This window comes from Microtus pennsylvanicus, chromosome 2 (genome assembly GCF_037038515.1).
Source record: "Microtus pennsylvanicus isolate mMicPen1 chromosome 2, mMicPen1.hap1, whole genome shotgun sequence".
In the NCBI taxonomy this organism is placed as follows: Eukaryota; Metazoa; Chordata; class Mammalia; order Rodentia; family Cricetidae; genus Microtus; species Microtus pennsylvanicus.
The window spans coordinates 81597548-81620271 of NC_134580.1; the positions used below are offsets into that span (position 1 = coordinate 81597548).

Consider the following 22724-nt stretch of genomic DNA (forward strand, 5'->3'; position numbering starts at 1 on the left):
TGGTCTACTCATTTATTAGAGTTTGCATGTGTGTGTGTGACGGTCTTGATATTTGCACATATTCAGTGTATTTTTCCTGTATGGACCGTGTGTTTTCAGAAACTCTTGAATTACATGATGCATAGCATTCGGTCAGCTCCGATGCTTTCATTTTTTTCCTTGCAAGTTTCTCTTGACCTTTATTTTTGGTTGTGTATTTTTTTTCCCAATTTTGATTAATATTTTTTTGATTTATTATTTTTCTTATTTAACTCAAGGCATTCTGTTTTGTGTTGGGCTTTTTCTTCTGAAACGAGTTTTCTTTTCCATCAACTTCATGAATTTTATTAATTTTCCAAACTTTTCTAACTCTATCGTTCCTTTCATGTCCTCTTCATTTTTCTTAAACATGTTTAAGGTTGAAATAAGTTACAGTGTTTTTCAGCATATTTTTCTGCTCCTTATTCCTCGTGATTTTTGTTGTTGTTTTTGAAGGAAGGTCTCACAATGTAGCCCAGTTTTACCTTGAACTTGTGGCAGTCCTCCTGTCTCAGCCTCTTGAGTGCTGGAATTATAGGCATGAGCCACCATGCCTGACTTTTGAATGGTATTATGTAATTGTTCATGCATCTTTTGTGTGAATGTTTTTGCTTACATGTATGTATATGCACTACATAACCCCAGAGGTCAGACGAGGACATCAGATCCCCTGCAACTGGAGTTACAGATAGCGTGGGTGCTGTGATGGAACCTGGATCTTTTCACAAGAGTAGCAAGTGCTAGTTGCCACTGAACCATTGCTAAACCTCTATACAGATCGCATTTGGGTTTTTTTTTCCTGTGGATGGCCTGCATTTAGCCATGATCAAAGACCGGGAAGTGTTGCATCTCTTCTAATACTAGCTGCCACCTATTCCTACAAATTCTTCTTGGTTACCTTGGATTTTTCCCTATTCCACAGGAACATCAGATGTAGCTCTATTGCTGTCTTTTTTTTTATCATTATTATTTTATAGTCTCTAATGCCAAGAAAATCCCAATTTTTATTGTTTGCCCTTAACTTGTTTAGTGCAAGGTTTTTAGGATAGATTTTACATATTGTTACTGTTTTCCATGTTTTTCTGCTCACTGTCTATTTGGTCTGTCTCTTTGCTATGTTAGCTTTCAAAGAAATTGAAAAGCGTATTGCTATTGCTTCTGTCTTCTTCTGAAAAGTTTTGGCAATTCAATGATACTTTATAAATTAGCAAGTAAAATTCTTTTTGCATTATTAAAGTGGAAATTAGAAAAAAATAGGGTAGGTATTCAAGGCAAATGAGAAAGTCAAAAGAACTAAAAGTTGCCAATCCCATTGCTTAACTAAATATTTTCCCCTTCCGTTGAATAAGAAATCGACTGCGATGGAGGAGATTGTCTTGATGAAGCAGCAGCTTCAAGAAAAGGAAGAAGTCGTTAGTACTTTGCAGACTGAGCTCAGGCAGAAACAGGAAGAGCAAGCTGCACAGGTAGGATGATGGCGCCTCCATTAGGATAGAATCCATGGGGTCCAGAATGGTGCAGGTGGCAAGTCAATCCCGGCAGTCACTTGAAAAGCTTGGTAGATGAAAGTATGTTAGCTAGGATATTAAAGCCAAGCCTAGGAGGGTGTGGCTGAAGAAGCTACTTTCCTAACATAGACTAAAGAAGTGGAGGGTATGAAGCTCATTGCTAATGACTCTAGTATGCAGCGTTCTTCTTTTTGGTCATTCTCAATCCAGTGCCACCCTGTTTGCGTGGGCTCCCTCAACTCTGTTTTTCTCAGTTTCTCGTTGTTCTCCTTTGAGGATGCTTTTGTGCCATGCCGCATTTTCATCCCTGGAGACCTTTGCACACAACATGCAGCTGATCTTAGCCATCAGACATATTGGTAACAGAGGTGTCTTCCATGTATTGATGGCTGACAGTTGAACACAGAGAGTTTTATACCCAGAAATTGATAATCTTATCCTATTAACTTCTATTGAAGCTTTCATGCTTCATATATAGTGTAGACTAGGGAAATTTTACACATTTTTTATTCTTTTACGTACTTAAAACAAAGGCAGCGAAGACATATGAATATGGTAACAGTTCCGTTGTGGAGCAAGTCACTCCAAACACAATACCAAAGGCTAAATGTGTTAACAAAAGTCATTGCCCTAGCATGCAGGAGACTGATGTGTACAGATTATGGGTTTGACACCAGTGTTGGCTGCATGACAAGTTCCAAGCTAGCCCAGGCTATACAGGAAGACCTATCTCAAAAAGTAAAATTGATAAAAGTAGCCTCAGCTTTAAAGTATTTTGTGAACATGGTAATTATAGAAACTTAGAGGAAAAAAAGATGGGATTTAAACAGAACCCTGAGAGCTTGGTAACACTCCAGATAAACCATGTTCTTGTGGGGAAGACAGAGAGGAATCCTGGGAGCTAAGCAACACTCTAGACAAGCTGCGTTCTTGTGGGAAAGAGTTGGGAAAGACAGAAAGAACGCATTAAAGAGAACAGCCTGCAGGAGTGACAGCTGGTCATGGCTCTCTGGGGAGGTGGTGTGCCCTTGAAAACACAAACAGATAAGCACACAAAATAGACTAGCCTTGTATTTCTATTTGTAGAACATTTCGAATAATGTCCATGGCTTGAACTGCTAATTTATAGGAGTGAGGGTCCAGGACCATTTTTGAGCATGAGTCTGGTACTGAAGGAGCTAACAGAAATTTAACTTCACTTGTGTGTTTAATTTTCTAATCATTTCAGAATTAAAAAATATCTTCTCCCATATTTATAACATTTTTAGTATCGATGAAGATTTTTTTAATTAAAGTTATATATGAATTGATTGGAGTTTGATAGTAGGCTTTCGTTCTTGTCTGGAAGTTACTGCTGGGCCTCTTGTTCTTCTGACATTCTCACCCTTGCCCCTCAGAGCTGAGGTTTAGAGAAGCACTGTCCGTCGGTGCTGTGTGCCCATCTTTGGAGGTTAGGCTGAAAGAATTGTCTCTGAGCTACTCTGGAGCGTATCTTGTCTAGTTTCTCTGGCATGTGTCTTCAGTTGAGTTCCATGCAGCAGATGGTCCATGAAAAAGACGCCCGCTTTGAAACCCAGGTCCGCCTCCATGAAGATGAGCTGCTTCCGTTAGTAACCCAGGCAGATGTGGAGACAGAGATGCAGCAGGTGTGTTGCTCACACTCCATGGAATGACTCTTGTTTTGGTTAACATTTAATCCAGACCTCTCAGCCACTTTCCATGCCCTGCCCTTCCCTGCTGCGCTCCACACATCCTCCATGTATTCCTTGGCTTCTTATTGGTGTCCTCTCTTTCGTTGCACATCATTTTCTGTCTTGTCCATACTTTCCCTTTTTCCTTATCTCATCAGGTCGGAACTTCTTGAGGACTTGTGGGAGTCAGCAATGGGCTGGTTTCTTTCTCATTTGCAGATTTACTGCGACCATTCATGTCCTAACCCTGATCTAAAACTTCAAATAGATGAAGTCAGTTTTGTATTTAAAAAAAATAAAAGAGGTAAAAAGAGATTTCAAAGGCACATTCTTTTATTAAATCTGTATTTTTAAGGTGTATTGAAAATTGACTTTCTTGTATTTGAGCTTACCCTGTACTAACTCACATTGTGTGTACTTAGAATGTGTATGATGGCCAGAGGACAACTTTGAATGTCATTCCTTCTTTTGGAGGAATTCCAAAAGAATTCCAGCCTGAAGGAAGAACTAGAAAGGGTAAAGTTAGAGAATAAAACCCTTTCTAAGGAGTTTGAGGCTTTAATGGCAAAGAAAAACCTTCTGAGAGAAGATCTGGAGCTTCAAGGAGAAGATAGTGTACTAAAACAAGCTAGCCTAGAGGCCACTGAGAAATTCCCTCAACAAACGGATGGCATCACTGAACAAGAAACACAAGCTCTGGCAGGCAAATCGCAAGAGCAAGATACTCAGAGTGTGAGCGTTAAACTTGAAGATTCCTCACATAGTTTTAGTTCGCCATCCTTTGCCGAGATTTGACTCAGGAGGGCATTTTTCTCGTTTTCTAGTGTCTGGCTGAGCCCCCTGTCACTCTGTTTCTCCATCTCTAACTCAGCAATTCTTCCCTTGAGTTGCTCAGGCTGCTGGAGGTGGTCACTGATGTCATTGTGGGAGCCCAAAGTCTCACTAGTGTCAGGCTTGGCGCTGTTTGCTGAAAGAAGACACAATTGGGGGGAAAGCTATATGGCACCAGAGGAATAGACCCAAAGTTGTCCCCTGGCACCCAGGCTGACTCAGGCCCTTATACACACATGTGCCTGCACCCACATGAACATGCATATGCCTATACATGTTTATGCCTAAAAGCAGTAGCTTATGTCATGCTGGGATTCACTCTGTTCTGAGTCAGAATCCTTGTCCTGGGTTGTTCCAGCCGATTCCAAGTTAGCTCTGCTTCATCCAGGGACCATGCACTCTGAGTTTATGCATTGGAAACCCTGGCACTGCTTTGTTCTCTCGGCACTATTGCACACTTTCTGTCCACTGAATATTGATGAGACAAGTCTTTTAAGAAGCCCTTCCTCTGCTTCTGTAACGTGCTGTGATAGTGTTTCTTAAAGCTGTCACTCTGGTTTTTATCACCTAATGAGCAAGGTATTTTATTCTGTTCTGAATGCGCTCAAATGTCCATCCTTTCACCTTCTTCTCACACCCACGAGAAGCTTCTTTCCCTTCAGCAGTTCTGACACCAGTGCTCCCATCGCATAACCTCTCCAGCAGAGAATAAATGTGCTTGTGTACAAGTCATTCCCAAACTCTCCCGTTCGTATAACTGCCTGCTTAGGAACCTTTAAAAGGCACACGATTGTCTGGGAGAAGCTTAGGATCCCTCCCTTGATCTGCCATGCAAGGCCTGATTATTTGTCCTCATCTTTTCAGCCCTTTACTTGATCTTAAGCCTGCAGGCCATCAGACCCAGCTCTTCAGCAAACAGTGATGGCCTTGAGGACCTTCTACCCACATCACCATCTTATTGGTGGGAATGTATTCCTCGTTGCTTCCTTTTGGGGGCCACTCCAGATCTCAGATTCTCCTGCCACACTTCCCAGTTGCTTGCTTCTGTTTTGCCTTCTTACTTCCAAAGTGCTTGTCATCCCGTTTGACTCGCGCTGCCTGCACACAAGTGCCTATGCTCTCGGCCCTATCTTTTGACCCCATTTGATAATTTTGTTTTTGTCACCTTGTTGTTGGTGTTCTTTGTTCTTGGTGTTGTTAACGATGTATAGTTAGCTATTTGGTCTGTAACACATGCATACCTGGTGGTCTTGGATGTCCTCAGACTGTGGTAACAGTTATTACCATCATGTGGGTGCTAGAATTGACCCCAGCCGAATTCCTCTGGAAGAGCAGACAGTACTCTTAACCACTGAGCCATCTTTCCAGCCCTGCTTCTTAATTTGAAAGAAATTTCTCTTTTCTCGTTGTTTTATGTATTTTTTTTTCTTGTTTCACGGGTAAATTTTCTAACTTACCTTTCCAAGAATGGTGGTATTTTGCTTTGTTGTTAATTCTACTGTGAGTGTATGACATGTGCAGGTGCCTGTGGAGGCCAGGAGAGGGCGCTGGAATTACAGGCAATTTTGAATTGCCCAACATGGGGATTGAACTGGGGTCCTCTGGAAGAGCAGTGAGGGCTCTTAACTGCTGAACTACTTCTCCACCTCCCATTTTGCTATTGAGACAAGGTCTTATTATATAACTGAAGCTTGCCTAGAGCGTTCAGTGTGGGCCAGGCTGCCCCCAAATTCACATCCTCATGCACCAGTCTCGCAAAGGCCAGGGTTACAGGTATGTGCCTCCACACCTGACTGGTTGCTTCTTTTGGTGAGTTTCCCTTGGTAACTCTTTATTGATGCTATAATGATCTGATTGCCTGCATTCTCACCTGTCTCAGCGCCTGTGGTTTCCCCGGCTAATGTGTCATCTGCTTCTGGGCCTCAAGTGTGTGTTGCTGCTGTCCTTTGTTGTCTTCCCGCTCTTGTGTTTGCTGCTTTTTAAAGAGCTACTGGTACGGTAGCATTAATATTTGTGATTGGGTGAAAGGTGTGTGTTGAAGGCTGTTGTCTACCCAGGTGTCCTGACGTCATTTCTGCATCAAGCTCTTAGTGGGTATTGGGAAAGAGTTTTAAACGGATCGCAGTTTTCTAAAGGTGAGTCCATCCTAACATCCATTAACCTTGTGTGTGAGACGCATTGTTTTCTTATTTAATTCTCATGTTTGTATGAGGAAAAGTGCTGATTATCTTCATTTAATAGGTGAGGGAAACAAAGACTTAGATCAACTCTCATCCAAGAAACAGGGTATCCAATTCTAGAGCCCAAGTGTCCTTAACGGTAGGGTGTGCACCTTCTTTATAATAGTGGACATCAGCTCAGCTTGAGTTAAGGCTGGAGTCCAGCTGAGATTGGCTTAGTGATAGAGCCCTTGCCTATGTGCCTGAGTTCTGCCCGAGAATTGAGAAACAAAGACAAGATAAACAAGTCAACAACAACAACAGCACCAACAAGGAAAATGGCTGGTGTTCATGTATAAATACAGAAGTTTATGGCGGGCACATGTGTAAGTGGGAAGCCACTCTTTACATCCCCCTTCACAATAACCTGTAGGTCCCTTAAGTCTGTCTCAGGTCAAAGTTGGAGCTCTGGACCTCAGAGGTGGGGCAATAGGGTAGAATGGAAGGGATGGTTAGGCCCTGGAGCCTTGATGGCAGCTCCTTGGCTGTCTGTGGACTGTGGGAAGGTGCTCACAGTCTGTGGTGCCTGTGTGACAAGAGCGACTGGTCAGTAAGGAATGGGAAGTCACCCTTTGTTCCCTCTGGTTAAAGCTGGAGGAACTGAAGACCCTGCAGCAGCAGTACTTACTGAGGAATCAGGAGGTCATTGAGCTACTGCCACTGAAGGCTCAGCTCCAGGAGTATCAAGAGCAGGCAGAAACCATGCAGATGATGCAGGAGGAACTTAGGCGGGAAAGCCTGGCCTGGCAGCAAGAGCTACATCAGCTCAGGTAGGATGATTCCTGCATCTGCATTTTGACCCTTTACTATTATTATTTTAACACTTTATTTTGAAATAGTTGCTGCTTTATAGAATACTGAGGAAACAGTGAGAGAGCATGTATGTACACTTCACTTAGCTTCCTTCAGTGAAAGCATCCTATATGACATGTACCCGTCACACCCAGCATCCTATGTGACATGTACCCGTCACACCCAGCATCCTATGTGACATGTTACATGCCACACCTAGCATCCTATGTGACATGTACCCGTCACACCCAGCATCCTATGTGATGTGTACCTGTCACACCCAGCTTCCTATGTGACATGTACCTGTCACACCCAGCATCCTATGTGACATGAACATGTCACACCCAGCATCCTATGTGACATGTACCCGTCACACCCAGCATCCTATGTGACATGTACCCGTCACACCCAGCATCCTATGTGACATGTACCCGTCACACCCAGCTTCCTATGTGACGTGTACCCGTCACACCCAGCATCCTATGTGATATGTACCTTTCACACTCAGCATCCTATGTGACATGTACCTGTCACACCCAGCATCCTATGTGATGTGATACATGTCACACGCAGCTTCTTTTATGCATACCAAAAAAATAGCTGGTGTTCATTAGAAACTCCACTCTTTACCAAATTCAAGAAAATAAGTAAATAAAATAACAACTAATGCCTATTATTTGATATTTTACATGTGCCAGGCTTCGTGTTTGATGAGTGATGTGTGGTGTCTCATTTAATCTTTCAATAGTCCTAAGAAATAACTAGCTTATTCCTAGTTTATTGAAGGAACTTGGCAAGACTAGCATTTGCTCAGTTCTCATACCTAATATATGCAAGAACCAAAGTTCTAAGTCCTTGAGAGTCAACCCTGGTGTTGATTCTGCAATGGGGCATGATGCCGATGAAGGACTGTGGTGGTTTCCAGTGCCCTACCTAGTCCTGCCATCAACATTCCGTATGTGTTGCTGTACACACTGACTCCCTGGTCTCGCCATCCACATTCAGTACTCACTGTTGTACACACTGACTCCCTGGTCTCGCCATCCACATCCGTACTCACTGTTGTACACACTGACTCCCTGGTCTCGCCATCCACATCCGTACTCACTGTTGTACACACTGACTCCCTGGTCTCGCCATCCACATCCGTACTCACTGTTGTACACACTGACTCCCTGGTCTCGCCATCCACATCCGTACTCACTGTTGTACACACTGACTCCCTGGTCTCGTCATCCACATTCAGTACTCACTGTTGTACACACTGACTCCCTGGTCTCACCATCCACATTCAGTACATACTGTTGTACACACTGACTCCCTGGTCTCGCCATCCACATTCAGTACATACTGTTGTACACACTGACTCCCTGGTCTCGCCATCCACATTCAGTACTCACTGTTGTACACACTGACTCCCTGGTCTCGCCATCCACATCCTTACTCACTGTTGTACACACTGACTCCCTGGTCTCACCATCCACATTCAGTACTCACTGTTGTACACACTGACTCCCTGGTCTCGCCATCCACATCCTTACTCACTATTGTACACACTGACTCCTGCAGTTCTGGACATCACTCTGCATTCATTCTGCTGAGTTTTCTTGCCAATTTTGAATTGTGTTTCCCGTTTGGAAACCTAGCTCTTTCCTATGAAGGTCCTCCAGTCCTGCCAATAGGAACTCCTCCTCCAGTCCTGTCACAGCCCGCTCTCACCCCTTACTGGGTGCTTCCACTTGCAAAATAAATTTTACTCTGATATGTATTAGTTTTGCTACATTGCTAACATTGCCTAAGAATGTTTGGAATATAGAATTTTTCTTCTTTGCACCATGAGTATATTTGAGCCATTTTTTTCATGGTGTAGAATGGAAAAAAGTACCTGGGAACTTCATGAGAAGTGGATGAAGGAGCAGTACATTATGGCAATCGCAGATAAAGATGAGCAGCTCGGTCATCTGCAGAGTCTCCTGCGGTCTTCCTCACAAATCCCTATTCTCTCTGCACAGTACCAGAGACAGGTGAGGAGATCATGTAGTTTGCGCAGGGTGCCACGATCCAGAAAAACATCCTCCTCCTATAAGTAACTGCCCATCTATCAACTTCTACAGTGGGCATGATTTCTTCTAGGGGGAGGAGTTAAGTATGAACTGTCTGAGGAGACAATGCCACGGACGTTTGTTTCCTGGCAAGCATCCCCAGAAACATCAGTCTCCGTCGATGGCTCACAAAACCTTGAGACAGAACTTCTCAGGGCTCAGCTTAATAACAGCTTAGACGAAATTCACCAGAAAGAATCAAGAACTGAGCAGCTGAACAGCAAGGTACGTGTTTTGTGCTAGACTGAAATTCAGTTTCTTTTTTTCTCTTCCTGGTGGTAAGATTCAGCACAGGCACCAGCTCCAGCAGAACTTAGGAACAAAAGTTATAAGAGCGAGTGTTTATTCCAGAGCAGAGGACACAGGCCACATTCCCCTCGCCCTTGGCCGGTCTTTGAGAGTGACTTGGGGAAACCGATGCAGAAACTTCACCCCATCTTATCACGTGTTAGTAATGTGTCAGCATCTCCTCATGCATCTCCATCAGTCACTGTCTTCCTGCTGCTTTGACTGGTCCAAGTGTTCTCAATGGCTCCTCCCAGTCCTGCCCTCTTCAGAGAAACATAGATAGGTAGGGTCTGCCAAAATTAGACGTCATGCATGAAGCTAGTGGTTAGTGAGTCCAGGGGTCTGTGAGAAAAGTTGTGAATGCCCGCAAATGTCTGCACAGTGTGGGGTGGGTGCGTGCATCTTCTCACAGGAAGTCACAGAACACGGGTGAAAGTGCTCACCTCACAATCCTGATGACTTCCGTTTCATCTCTGGATCCCACAGTGGAAAGATAGCATCAGCTCCTGAGCGCCGCTCTTCTGTGTTCTCTACATGTGTGCTGTAGAATGAACATTCCTACACTCATGCATGTGTATTTCACACATGCACACAAACACACGCAAATACTAATTACATTGTGATTCAAAAATCATAAAAATCAGGAGATGATTTTCCCTGATGAGGAGAAAAGCCCACTTGCTCAAGGCTGCAGTCATTCTGAAGTCAGTGGTCATGTGTGTGACTAGTGTGTTTACCACACATACAAGGGACTTGTTAGAGGGATAAATTCAACCATCACTAGAATGTCAGACTCCATAGGCTTTGGATTCAAATGAACTGATAAACTAAATGGCTTAGTTTTGTTTGGTGGGGAGGGGTCTCCTCTCACCTACCTATTACAGAGGTTCTGACCTTTGTAGCTCTGTGGCTGTGAAGACCCAGTGACTCCTTCCGGTCACACCTCAGCTCTTGTCCCTCTCTAAATGCTAGTCTGTAGCTCTGTCGGGGCTTTTCCTCCTATGACAGCATTTTAAACAGAAACAGGTGTTTATAGATGATGAAATAAATTATTTTGGTAGATAATAACAGCTGAAATTTTTTAATGATTTATCAAAGTAAAATGTAATTGGTTGCCTTCTACTCTTTTTATGCTAGCTCTTTTGGGAGCCCACCATCCAGCTCCCAAATAAATACACACACAGAGGCTTATTATTACTTATAAAATCCCAACCTTATCTTGTCTCTATCCAGCTTTTCTTTTTTTTATTGAAAGAAAAAAAAAGAAATTTCCGCCTCCTCCCAGCCTCCCATTTCCCTCCCCCTCCTCCCACTCCTCTCCTCCTCCCCCCACTCCTCTCCCCCTCCCTCTCCAGTCCGAAGAGCAGTCAGGATTCCCTGCTCTGTGGAAAGTCCAAGGTCCTTCCCCCTCCATGCAGGTCTAGGAAGGTGAACATCCATACTGGCTAGGCTCCCACAAAGCCAGAACATGAAGTAGGATCAAAACCCAGTGCCATTGTCTTTGGCTTCTCTTCAGCCCTCATTGTCTGCCATGTTCAAAGAGTCCGGTTTTATCCCATGCTTTTTCGGTCACTGTCCAGCTGGCCTTGGTGAGCTCCCAATAGATCAGCCCCACTGTCTCAGTGAGTGGGTGCACCTCTCGTGGTCCTGACTTCCTTGCTCATGTTCTCCCTCCTTCTGCTCTTCATTGGGACCTTGGGAGCTCAGTCCGATGCTCCAGTGTGGGTCTCTGTCTCTATCTCCATCCATCGCCAGATGAAGGTTCTATGGTGATATGCAAGATATTCACCAGTATGGCTATAGGATAGGGTCATTTCAGGTTCCCTATCCTCAGCTGCCCAAGGAGCTAACTGGGGACATCGCCCTGGGCACCTGGAAGCCCCTCTAGGTTCAAGTCTCTTGCCAACCCTAAGATGGCTCCCTTAATTAAGTTATGTGATTCCCTGCTCCTCTATCCAACCTTCCTTTCTCCCAATCATCCCGTTTCCCCAAGTTCCCCCCCCCCATTATCCCCTTCTTACTTTTCTCTCCCCATCTCCCCTTAGTCCCCTCCCAACCCACTCCCAAGTTCCCAATTTTTTGCCCGGCAATCTTGTCTACTTCCCATACGCAGGATAACAACTATATGTTTTTCTTTGGGTTCACCTTCTTACTTAGCTTCTTTAGGATCACAGATTATAGACTCAATGACCATTATTTGTGGCTAGAAACCAATTAAGAGTCAGTACATCCCTTGTTCCTCTTTTTGGGTCTGGGATACCTCACTCAGGATAGTGTTTTCTATTTCCATCCATTTGCATGCAAAATTTGAGAAGTCATTGTTTTTTACCGCTGAGTAGTACTCTAATGTGTATATATTCCACACTTTCTTCATCTATTCTTCTATTGAAGGATATCTAGGTTTTTTTCCAGGTTTTGGCTATAACAAATAATGCTGCTATGAGCATAGTTGAACAAATGCTATTGTCATATGATAGGGTATCTCTTGGGTATATTCCCAAGAGTGGTATTGTTGGGTCCAGGGGTAGGTTGATCCCGAATTTCCTGAGAAACCGCCACACTGCTTTCCAAAGTGGTTGCACAAGTTTGCATTCCCACCAGCAATGGATGAGGGTATCCCTTCCTCCACAGCCTCTCCAGCAAAGGCTATCATTGGTGTTTTTGATTTTAGCCATTCTGACAGGTGTAAGATGATATCTCAAAGTTGTTTGGATTTGCATTTCCCTGATTGCTAAGGAGGTAGAGCATGATCTTAAGTGTCTTTTGGCCATTTGAACTTCTTCTGTTGAGAATTCTCTGTTCAGTTCCGTGCCCCATTTTTTAATTGGGTTAATTAGCATTTTAAAGTCTAGCTTCTTGAGTTCTTTATATATTTTGGAGATCAGACCTTTGTCTGTTGCAGGGTTGGTGACAATCTTCTCCGAGTCAGTAGGTTGCCTTTTTGTCTTAGTGACAGTGTGTTTGCTTTACAGAAGCTTCTCAGTTTCAGGTCCCATTTATTCAATGTTGCCCTTAATGTCTGTGCTGCTGGTGTTATACATAAGAAGCGATCTCCTGTCCCCATCTGTTGTAGTGTACTTCCCACTTTCTCTTCTATCAAGTTCAGTGTGTTCAGGTTGATATTGAGGTCTCTGATCCATTTGGACTTGAGTTTTGTGCATGGTGATAGATATGGGTCTATTTTCATTCTTTTACAGGTTGACATCCAGTTGTGCTAGCACCATTTATTGAAGATGCTTTCTTCCATTGTATGCGTTTAGCTCCTTTATCAAAAATGAGGTGTTCATAGGTTTGTGGGTTAAAATCCAGGTCTTCTATATGATTCCATTGGTCGACTTTTCTCTTTTTATGCCAATACCACACTGTTTTCATTACTGTAGCTCTGTAATATAGTTTGAAGTCAGGGATAGTAATGCCTCCAGAAGATCCTTTATTGTATAGGATTGTTTTGGCTATCCTGGGTTTTTTGTTTTTCCATATAAAGTTGATTATTGTCCTCTCAAGATCTGTGAAGAATTTTGATGGGACCTTGATGGGGATTGCATTGAATCTATAAATTGCCTTTGGTAGAATTGCCATTTTTACTATGTTGATCCTCCCAATCCAAGAGCAAGGGATGTCCATCCATTTTTTGTTATCCTCTTCAATTTCTTTCTTCAATGCCTTAAAGTTCTTGTAAAATAGATCTTTCACTTCCTTGGTTAGATTTACCCCAAGATATTTTATGCTGTTTGTGGCTATCATGAATAGAGAAGGCTCTCTGATTTCCCTCTCTGCTTCCCTATCCTTTGTGTATAGGAGGGCGACTGATTTTTTTGAAGTTGATCTTGTATCCTGCCACATTACTAAAGGTGTTTATCAGATGTAGGAGTTCTTTGGTGGAGTTTTGGGGGTCGCTTATGTATACTATCATATCATCTGCAAATAACAAAAGTTTAACTTCTTCCTTTCCAATTCGTATCCCCTTGATCCCCTTATGTTGTCTTATTGCTGTTGCTAGAACCTCAAGCACTATATTGAAGAGGTATGGAGAGTGTGGACAGCCCTGTCCTGTTCCTGATTTTAGTGGGATGGCTTTGAGTTTCTCTCTGTTTAATTTGATGTTAGCTGTCGGCCTGCTGTAAATAGCTTTTATACATTTAGGTATGACCCTTGTAGCCCTGATCTCTCCAAGACTTTTATCATAAAGGGATGTTGAATTTTGTCAAAAGCTTTTGCAGCATCTAATGAAATGATCATATGGTTTTTTTCTTTCAGTTTATTTATATGATAAATTACATTGATAGATTTTCCTATGTTGAACCAGCCCTGCATCTCTGGGATGAAGCCTACTTGATCATAATGGATAATTTTTCTAATGTGTTCTTGGATTCAGTTTGCCAGTATTTTGTTGAGGATTTTTTGCATCGGTGTTCATGAGCGAGATTAGCCTGTAATTCTCTTTCTTGGTTGAGTCTTTTGTGGTTTTGGTATCAGAGTAACTGTAGCTTCATAAAAGGAATTTGGCAATGCCTCTTCTGTTTCTATATTGTGAAATACATTAAGGAGTATAGGTATTAGGTCTTCTTGGAAGTTCTGGTAGTATTCTGCATTGAAACCATCTGGTACTGGGCTTTTTTTGGTAGGGAGGTTTTTGATAACAGTTTCTAATTCTTCGCGACTAACAGGTCTATTTAGATTGTTCCCCTGCTCCTGGTTTAACTTTGGTATATGGTATTTATCTAAAAGAGTGTCCATTTCTTTTACATTTTCCAGTTTTGTGGCATACAGGCTTTTGTAGTAAGATCTAATGATTCTCTGAATTTCCTCTGTGTCTGTGGTTATGTCCCCCTTTTCATTTCTGATCTTATTAATTTGCATATTCTCTCTCTGCCGTTTGATTAGTTTGGATAGGGGTTTGTCAATCTTGTTGATTTTTTCCAGAAACCAGCTTTTTGTTTCATTGATTCTTTGGATTGTTTTCTGTGTTTCTATTTTACTGATTTCAGTCCTCAGTTTGATTATTTCCAGTCTTCTACTCCTCCTAGGTGAGTCTGCTTCTTTTTTTTTTTCTAAAGCTTTCAGGTGGGCTGTTAAGTCTCCAATATGTGCTTTCTCCGTCTTCTTTAAGTGGGCACTTAGTGCTATGAGCTTTCCTCTTAGGACTGCTTTCATAGTGTCCCATAGGTTTGAGTATGTTGTTTCTTTATTATCACTGAATTCCAGGAAGACTTTAATTTCTTTCTTTATTTCTTCTTTGATCCAGATGTGGTTCAGTAGTTGACTGTTCAGTTTCCATGAGTTTGTAGGCTTTCTGGGGGTAACATTGTTGTTGAATTCTTAGTTTAATCCATGGTGATCTGATAAGACACAGGTGGTTACTAATATTTTTTTGTAACTGTGAAGGTTTGCTTTGTTACCGAGTATGTGGTCAATTTTTGAGAAGGTTCCATGAGCTGCAGAGAAGAAGGTATATTCTTCCCTATTTGGGTGTATCCAGCTTTTCTTTAACTTATATTATTCTGACTAATATATTATTTTGCCTCTGGGCTTTTTACTTTTCTCACTTCCGTGTACCGTACTTTCCCTCTTACTCTGCGTCTTGCTATGTAGGGGTGGGGGGTGGCCTCTGCCATCCTCCTCTCCTTATTCTCTCTTGATCCTCCCTCAGATTTCTCCTTCTATGTATTCTCTCGGCCTGCCTGCCAGCCCCGCCTGTCCTTTCGTCTGCCTTGCTACTGGCCATTCATCTCTTGATTAGACCATCAGTTGTTTTAGACAGGCCAAGAATCACAGCTTCACGGAGTTAAACAAATGCAACATAAACTAAAGTCACACACATTAAAGTAATATTCTACAACAGTTAACACACAAAAGTAACAGATCATTGGCATAGAAGGCTACGTGTTCACAAAGAGATGTGTTACAAGCAGTCAAGATAAAGAACCAGGATGTCTCACACCCCGGCAAGTCCGTCATTCCTCTTCTAATCACAGGCTTAGAACTAAGTGGAGCCGTTTGCAGTATGAACATACTGCTATAGTCCATCATCACTCTGGATAAGAAATAGTTCTCTTTGGAATCTGGCTACAAGGAAGGCACCTCCCTAGCCTCAGTCATCCACTAGTTAACAAGTAACTGTCATTTGCCGACTGAGAGTCTGGTCATGTGGTAGGCACTGAGGACACACATAAAACCTTAAGTCATGTGAGCTTAGTCTCACTCCCTGTGGGTCCCAGCTTCTCACTTGAGATGAAGTTGAGGGGCCGCCACACGTGTTTCTCTCTAACCCTGTCTGCCCTCGCTCCTTTGCTAAATGCTAAGGTGTTCTACACAGTTCTACCTGCTTAGCTCAATGTCTCTGTGCAGTGTAGGAATGTGATAGAAACCTTAAAACGTGACTAATGGTATAATGTTAGTCTAGCCTTAGTGGACTGAATTCAGTTAGCCTGTGAGTAAAGTAGCGGCAGAAACTGAGGAGCCTAAGTGGTCTGTGCACTGCACATCTCTGTAGTGGCAGCCCCACAGCAGCCGTTCCTATGAGCAGTGGTTGCTCCAGTGAGACTCCATGTACACTGGGAGGGCCGTGCCCCTGGATCCTATGCCTGCTCCTAACCCCAGAAACCTAGACAGAATGCAGACAGCCAAGACGGGTTACGAGTGGCTGATTAGTGATCGACTATTTGTCTTTGTAGTTCATAAGCCTTTGCTTCCAACAAGTTTATGGGTCTGACTTCTGTTTCTAGATTTACTAGAGACAAAATGAGAAACAATTTTATTTACTTTTTTTTTAATTTTTTTTATTGATAAAAGGAGAATAAAGAAAAGAAAAAAAAAGAAAAACAAATTTCCACCTCCTCCCAGCCTCCCATTTCCCTCCCCCTCCTCCCACTCTTCTCCCCCTCCTCCCACTCTTCTCCCCCTCCTCCCACCCCTCTCGCCTTCCCCCTACTCCTCTCCCCCTCCCTTTCCACTCCAAAGAGCTGTCAGGGTTCCCTGCCCTGTGGTAAGTCCTAGGTCCTCCCCCCTCCATCCATATCTAGGAAGGTGAACATCCAAACTGGCTAGGCTCCCACCAAGCCAGCACATTGCGTAGGATCAAAACCGCGTGCCATTGTCCTTGGCGTCTCATCAGCCCTCATTGTTCGCCATGTTCCGAGAGTCCAGTTTTATCCCATGCTTTTTGTGGTAACAGTTCAGCTGGCCTTGGTGAGCTCCCAGTAGATCATCTCCACTGTCTCAGTGGGTGGGTGCACTCCTCGTGGTCCCGACATCTTTGCTCATGTTCTCACTCCTTCTGCTCCTCATTGGGACCTTGGGAGAAACAATTTTAAAATAGGGAGATTTGTTTTGCTTGCGTTTACTTGTGTTTGGTGTACCTGGGGGCTGTTCATTCCAGCTAGGATTGCTTCTCCTGTGGTGGGAGAGCATGGGGTTAGTCCTCACCCTGGAGTTCTATTGTACTCAGCCCACCACCCTCAAATAACTTTAGCTCCCCCAAAATTCGCACCCTTTTCTCCAGTAACAGCCTTTCTTCCCACACCCATGCCTTTCCAGTGCCCTTACTGTAGTTTAGATTGGGGAGCATCATAAAGTAGGTGGGACTCAAGACTGAGATCCACACCTGTAAGCCTTGCTCTGGGAGCTGCTGCTGCCATGGCCTTGAGTAGTGTAAACTTACTTCCTTTTTCCATCTGTAAAAAAGGAGGGAGGTGCTTTCTCTGCTTCTTTCAATGAAGATGGAATTTGTCCAAATGTTTTATAAACTGAAACTTGATCTTTAGAGTAACAACCACACACAGTCATCTGGAGCCACGTTCAGTTACAGAGCACGTTGTGATCATGTGTGCTATCTGTGTGCATTCAATGCGTTTTCCCAGATGTCTCTAGAAAACTGTTTTCTCTGAAACATTGATGAACTTTCTTAACAAACACGTAGAAGAGAATCAAGAGAACACAAGACTCATAGCCAGATCCATCCATTTCCTGTGACCCAAGCCTTCCCGCGTCTCCGTGGTGGGTACTCAGGAGGACGTCTCCATGGCTACCAATGTATCTGGGTGTTAATCGTGACTGAAGTTTAAAATGACAGTCCACAAGTGAAGAAGCCCAATTCTGGTTCAAGAGGAGTCCATCCCAGTCAGCTAAATGTTTTCACTCATAGTAAAAATGTTTTCTGGTTTAGAAACCAGCAGTTAGATTGCTTTGCCAGGTAGTGGGTACCCTGACTGAACTTGTGCAGGGACATATCTGACTGTGGCTTATCCCTCGGGACCTAGAGAAAAGGTTGGCATACTGTTTCTACTTGGTGAGCATCTGGGCTCTCACTTCCGCTTCACAAGTACACATAGAGACATATAACTTCTGTCTGCTCCCTTGGAAACATGCACACCCAGTAATACTATGACACACATTTTTAAGTGTGAGCTTGCTCTCTGTCTATACTGAGTTCTAGGGCTTGTTATTTATTAGTAATTTTAGCATGGAACCAACCTTCTGCGCTTTGCATACATTCCTGGAATAGCCTGTTCTACTGGAATTTTTGTTAGGGGGTTGGTTCTCTTTAATCGTTATTCAGTTCATAGTCCTTGGAACCAGTAAAAATAAACCAGTTTCCTGCTCTTCTTCCAGAATTAGTTTCCTTTCATGGCTGAAACACTTAGGTATTTTTCCCTTTATAGAAGCAGACCGTGGTAGGACTCTAAGGTAGATTCTGCACTGCAAATCAGGTAGGTCCTGCAAGTTCAGGCCAGTTGCCTAAGCACTGCTTCCAGTGATGTGGTCTGGGCTGGCACTTATCCTCACCCCTGCTGCGATTCTCTCAGCTGCTAGAGGAGGAGAATACCCTCTCCATCCACCTCAGCAATGCCAGCCAGAGTCTCCTCAAGAGACAGCACCCCTGTAATGACCTCTTCAAATACTGTGCTGTCCTGGAGAAGCAGGTGCAGGAGCTGCAGGTGGTAAGGCAGCGGCGGGAAGTGCTCAGAGTGATAGCTAGGGACTGTCGCTTCCCTACACGGTGGAAGGCTCTCAGTTTGCACACACATGGTGTCTGAAGAGCTTCCCTCACAACTGTTGTTGTTTCTAGGGGCCACCAAATGGACTCAATCCAGGCGTGCCCCAGGAAAGCAATGAAAAGAGGGATCCGGAGGCCACAGGGGAGACACAGCCAAGGTACAGGAGCGTGATTCGCCCTCCATCATACACTGTGTGCAAAGAAATTGGGTGGTAGACAAGAGAGGGTGATGGGTGAATATGATAAAACTATATTATCTACGTGTATGAAAACATCGTAATGAAACCTATTGTTGTGTATGGCCAGTGTATGTTATTTTAATGAAATTGGGTTGTAATCTTGGTGGAGTAGAGTTCGCCATATGCTCTTAGTGTGGCAGGGGGCAAGGTCAGAGGACAATGTTGGGTGTCTTTGTGTAACCCTTTCTAACATTGTCCCCTGAGACAGAGTTTCTCATTGAACCTGGCACTTGCCATTTTTCAGTGACCAGGGGTCATTAGCCATCCTCCTGCCTCTGTCTTCTCCCTAGCCCTGGGGACTGCAGGTGCACACAATCAGGCAGCTCTCACATGGCTGCCGGGGGTGGGGATGCAGATCCTCATGCTTGCAAAGCCAGCGCTCTTCCCAACTGAGCCATCTCCAGGACCCCAGCGTCAGAGCTTTTAAAGGGCCAAATGAACGCATTCTCATCACCTGTCTGACTCCCAGATTTTGTTTGTTTGTTTTTGAGACAAGTTCTTTCTGAGTAGCTCTGGCTGGCCTGAAACTTGATTTGTAGACCAGGCTGGCCTTGAAGTCACAGCAATGCCCTGCCTCTGCCTCCCAAGTGCTGTGATTAAAACTATATGTCACCGCACCTAGCTAGCCAATTGAAATTTTAAAGATTGTAACCTAGGGGAAATAGAAGAGCACTTAAGAAGGAGTGTGGCTTGATTTATTGGCAAATGCACTACCTAACCCTGAACTTCCCTTTGCCAGTCACCGGCTTTTGGCCATCTAGGAGGGCATGAATGTGTGTGATATTGTGGGTACTCTACCACAAATGTGACTGGAAAGACACAGCTGTGTCCTGCTCATTACTTATTCCACATCAAGGAAACTGGAGATCACTGTGTGTGAGAAGGTGGTGTGGCTGCAAGCGTTCTGTTGCTGAGATCCCCTTTACGTGGAAAGAAACAGCAGACACCTCCATTATGTGTGTAAGGGCGAGTCACTGTGTCTGCCGTCTCTTCCCTCAGAATGAACGGCACTAGGGGTGTTTGTGCCTTCTTGCAATGCCTTCCCCAGGGAGCAGGTCTTAGCTGAGATTTCCTTCTTTCCCATCCAGCTTCCATACAGCTTTTGTTCTCAACGCCATCTAGGTAGCCTTGAGGGTAGGCTCTACGGGAACACAGTGCAGCTTGTGTAGTGGCCTTGCAGAGACTTTCTGACACATTTGTTCATGGCCGTTTCTCTGCCACTTATGAGAAACCTGGTCCGTGGGGAGGCTCAGGACCACTTGAGACAGCTTAGTCAGGATGAGTCTGGAGCCTGTGTCTGGACCACGTTAACCTAAGGTTAGCCCCTCCCCCCTTTCCTTCGGACTGAGAGCAGAATGAAGGCCAGGTGTTGGTGATGCACACCTTTAATCCCAGCACTTGGGAGGCAGAGGCAGGTGGATCTCTGTGAGTTTGAAGCCAGCCTGGTCTACTGAGCAAGTTCCAGGGCAGACTCCCTAGGTGCATAGAGAAACCCTGTCTCAGAAAACAAAACAACGATAACAACAAACCCAGAATGGAGAGCAGGGCCACTAAATATGGCCCACCTGAACCAGGTTCAGATTAAGGTATTTCCTCTCTGCTGAAGAAGACAGCAACCCATAGAGAAGTGTCCAGTTGATGGAGATTCTCTGTGTGGGGAAGAAACATGAAGAGGAAGGGGCTTCGCATGCCCCCCACTCCAGTTAAAATGTCTGCCCTGAGTGACGAGACAGGCCTTGCCCTGTTGTTCACAGAGGCCACTGAGTAATGGCAGCTTCTCCTTAAATGGAGAATTTCCAGAATGAAGTAATAAGTACATCAGCAGAAATCAGAGCAGAAGCTGCAGGCGCTGCAGTGGCTGCAGCTCAGCCTCATGCTAAGAGTCCTACAAAATTTCTTGAGTTCTTTGCCTATTATAAATTGAAAAAAAAAATGTTGAGCGTGATGGAGCATGCCTGTAATCCCAGCCCTGGGGAGCAGAGCCAGGACAATCGTAAGTTCAAAGCCAGTTTGGGCTGCATAGTAAGCCCCTTGCTCAAAAACAAAGAAAAAACCAGGGTGGGGTGGAGACGGAAGGGGAGAGAGAAATGAGTGAGTTTCTGAATGAAATGTAGTGTGTGTGGGGGGGGGAGAACATGAGGCATAAAGACAAACGGGCATTGGGTTCTAGTTCCCTTGTTAGTCGTGCTTCCATGGGTCAGACACTAACCAGCTTCCCAGCCGGAAGCACCCAAGCCAGCATCCTCAATAAGCAGTTTCTTTACTACTGTGTGGGCCTGGCCTATGGGAGAAATTTCTGCTGCCAGTCCCCAAGCCACCTTCCCAGGATGGCTGGGAAGATGCTCATGCAGGGGATGTGTGCTGTATCTTTCTCTCCACACAGGCTGGGGCACAGTGAAGTCAATCCACCCCGGACTTCTACGATTGGTACCGGTGGCTCTCCCGAAACATCCATTCTGATAGATGTCTCAGACAGCAGCTGCGGAAGGGTAAGAGGGAAGGACGCAGGGAGAACTCGGCTGTGGGAACAGGCTGAGGTATGGAGATGGGCAATGTTATTGGTGTTCAGCCCCTGAGGAAACATTCTCCTGGAGTGCCCCTCTGCTGTGAGGATGGGATCAGCTGGCTAAGATGCAGAATTACTGGTGAAGAGAAAGAGCCTCAGGTGGAGCTGACTTCCTCATGTTGTTGTTTTGTTTTGTTTGTTTCAGACCCCCAGTACTGCTCTTTGGAAGAGGATTCTTCCGCGTTCACTGTAACATCTATTCCTGATGGCTCATGTGCTCCTCATCCTGTTTTTCACAAGTTATAAATAAACTTTTCACTTTATATATATAAACAGCTCTCAGAACTTGTAATTCCTTCATCTCTAATGTCAGAATTTTAGTTTTTAGAACAGCCTTCCCACTTCCAACCCTTCCGTATCTTAGAAAGTTCCCATAACAACAGAGGACAGGTTGGGACTCAAGGCCTGGTGCATCCTGTTTTCTGGATGTCCCTCCACTGGGGCTGGGGCATGTGTGCGTGTCCTGAAGCCACTCAGGAGCCGGAGCATCACAACTTCTAGCTCAAGAACCCCTGAGCTACGGCTCATGGTTGTAAGTTATTCTGTCTTCAATGCCATTGTCACCCGGCTCTGTGAACAGGGCTGAGACAATGGGAAGAGAAGACGAAACTCCTGATCCAGACCTGAGAGCAGTGGTCTCGAGTGACACCACTGTGCCTGTGCCCCCCCACTTGCTAGCCGCCGGCTTTCTCATTGCCGACATCACATCTTCCCTTCTGTGCTCATCACCTGAAGAGGGAGACTGATGGGCTCACCGATCAGCTCTATGTTCTATGGTGATTCCATTTTAGTCACAACCTCCCAAGGACTTTCCTGAACTATTGTAAAATAATAAAGCGTTATTTTCGGAATGAAGATTTGTGTGAGGTTGTCTGTCAGCACAGTTGTTACGTACCTGTGTCTGCTCTCTGGAGAGTGGAGGAGGGATGGTTCCCAGAGTACTAAAGTTCTGAAAAGCCTCCGTTCTCACTGACCAGCCTCAGAGGGCTGTGAGCATCCTTCTAGCCTCAGCTGCTGAAGCCAAAGCAGAGGAGGTGGGGGGAAGAAATCCACCCCGAGACTGAGTTAAAGAAGCAGAGTGCCGGGGTGAAGTCCTGAAGCCTTGTGTATTGTTCTGAGAGAACACTGGAAAATGTTGGGCACTTGCCTGCAACTCCAGCACTCAGAAGGCCGAGACAGGAGATCATAAGTTCGGGGTCAGTCTTGTCCATTTAGTTAAGTTCAAGATAGCGTGTGGTACATAGCAAGACTGTCAAAGAAGAAAACAGCACAACAGCAAATCAGTCACCTAGGACACGCAGTGCAGGAGTTTCATACCTCATGCAGGTTGGGTGGGTATAATTATGCTTTTGTACGAAATTGCTGCTTGGGAAAAGGTGGCTGGCTATCTCATTGTACAAGTGGATTTCAGACCAAATCTTTTTGGTTTCAAAGCTATTCCTGCATGTCACACTCCACTCAAGGGACGAACGGTG

At 44.4% G+C, this 22724-nt stretch overlaps 1 protein-coding gene across 2 annotated transcripts; it reads left to right on the plus strand.

Moving 5' to 3' along the window:
- Window positions 1–1519: 1519 nt before the first annotated feature.
- Window positions 1520–21522, plus strand: LOC142843723 (golgin subfamily B member 1-like). 2 transcript variants are annotated; one of them, XM_075961601.1, is made up of 6 exons: window positions 1537–3172; window positions 6859–7037; window positions 8930–9083; window positions 18517–18602; window positions 21067–21172; window positions 21395–21522. In XM_075961601.1, the coding sequence occupies exons 1-6, from the start codon at window positions 3038–3040 to the stop codon at window positions 21440–21442; spliced, it is 708 nt and encodes a 235-aa protein (XP_075817716.1). In that variant the 5' UTR covers window positions 1537–3037; the 3' UTR covers window positions 21443–21522. The 2 variants fall into 2 exon arrangements, with proteins under 2 accessions (XP_075817717.1, XP_075817716.1); XM_075961602.1 differs by lacking the exons at window positions 21067–21172; window positions 21395–21522 and adding an exon at window positions 9193–9386 and having other exon boundaries at window positions 1520–3172; window positions 18517–18603.
- Window positions 21523–22724: the final 1202 nt, after the last annotated feature.

What these genes read in the sequence shown, in the direction of transcription:
- LOC142843723 (XM_075961601.1), top strand. Translation starts at nt 3,038, where the DNA reads ATGTGTCTTCAGTTGAGTTCCATGCAGCAGATGGTCCATGAAAAAGAC. An exon ending in CAAGAGCTACATCAGCTCAG is followed by an intron (nt 7,038 to 8,929) that starts GTAGGATGATTC and finishes TTCATGGTGTAG; the next exon opens with AATGGAAAAAAGTACCTGGG. An exon ending in CTGCACAGTACCAGAGACAG is followed by an intron (nt 9,084 to 18,516) that starts GTGAGGAGATCA and finishes TGTTGTTTCTAG; the next exon opens with GGGCCACCAAATGGACTCAA.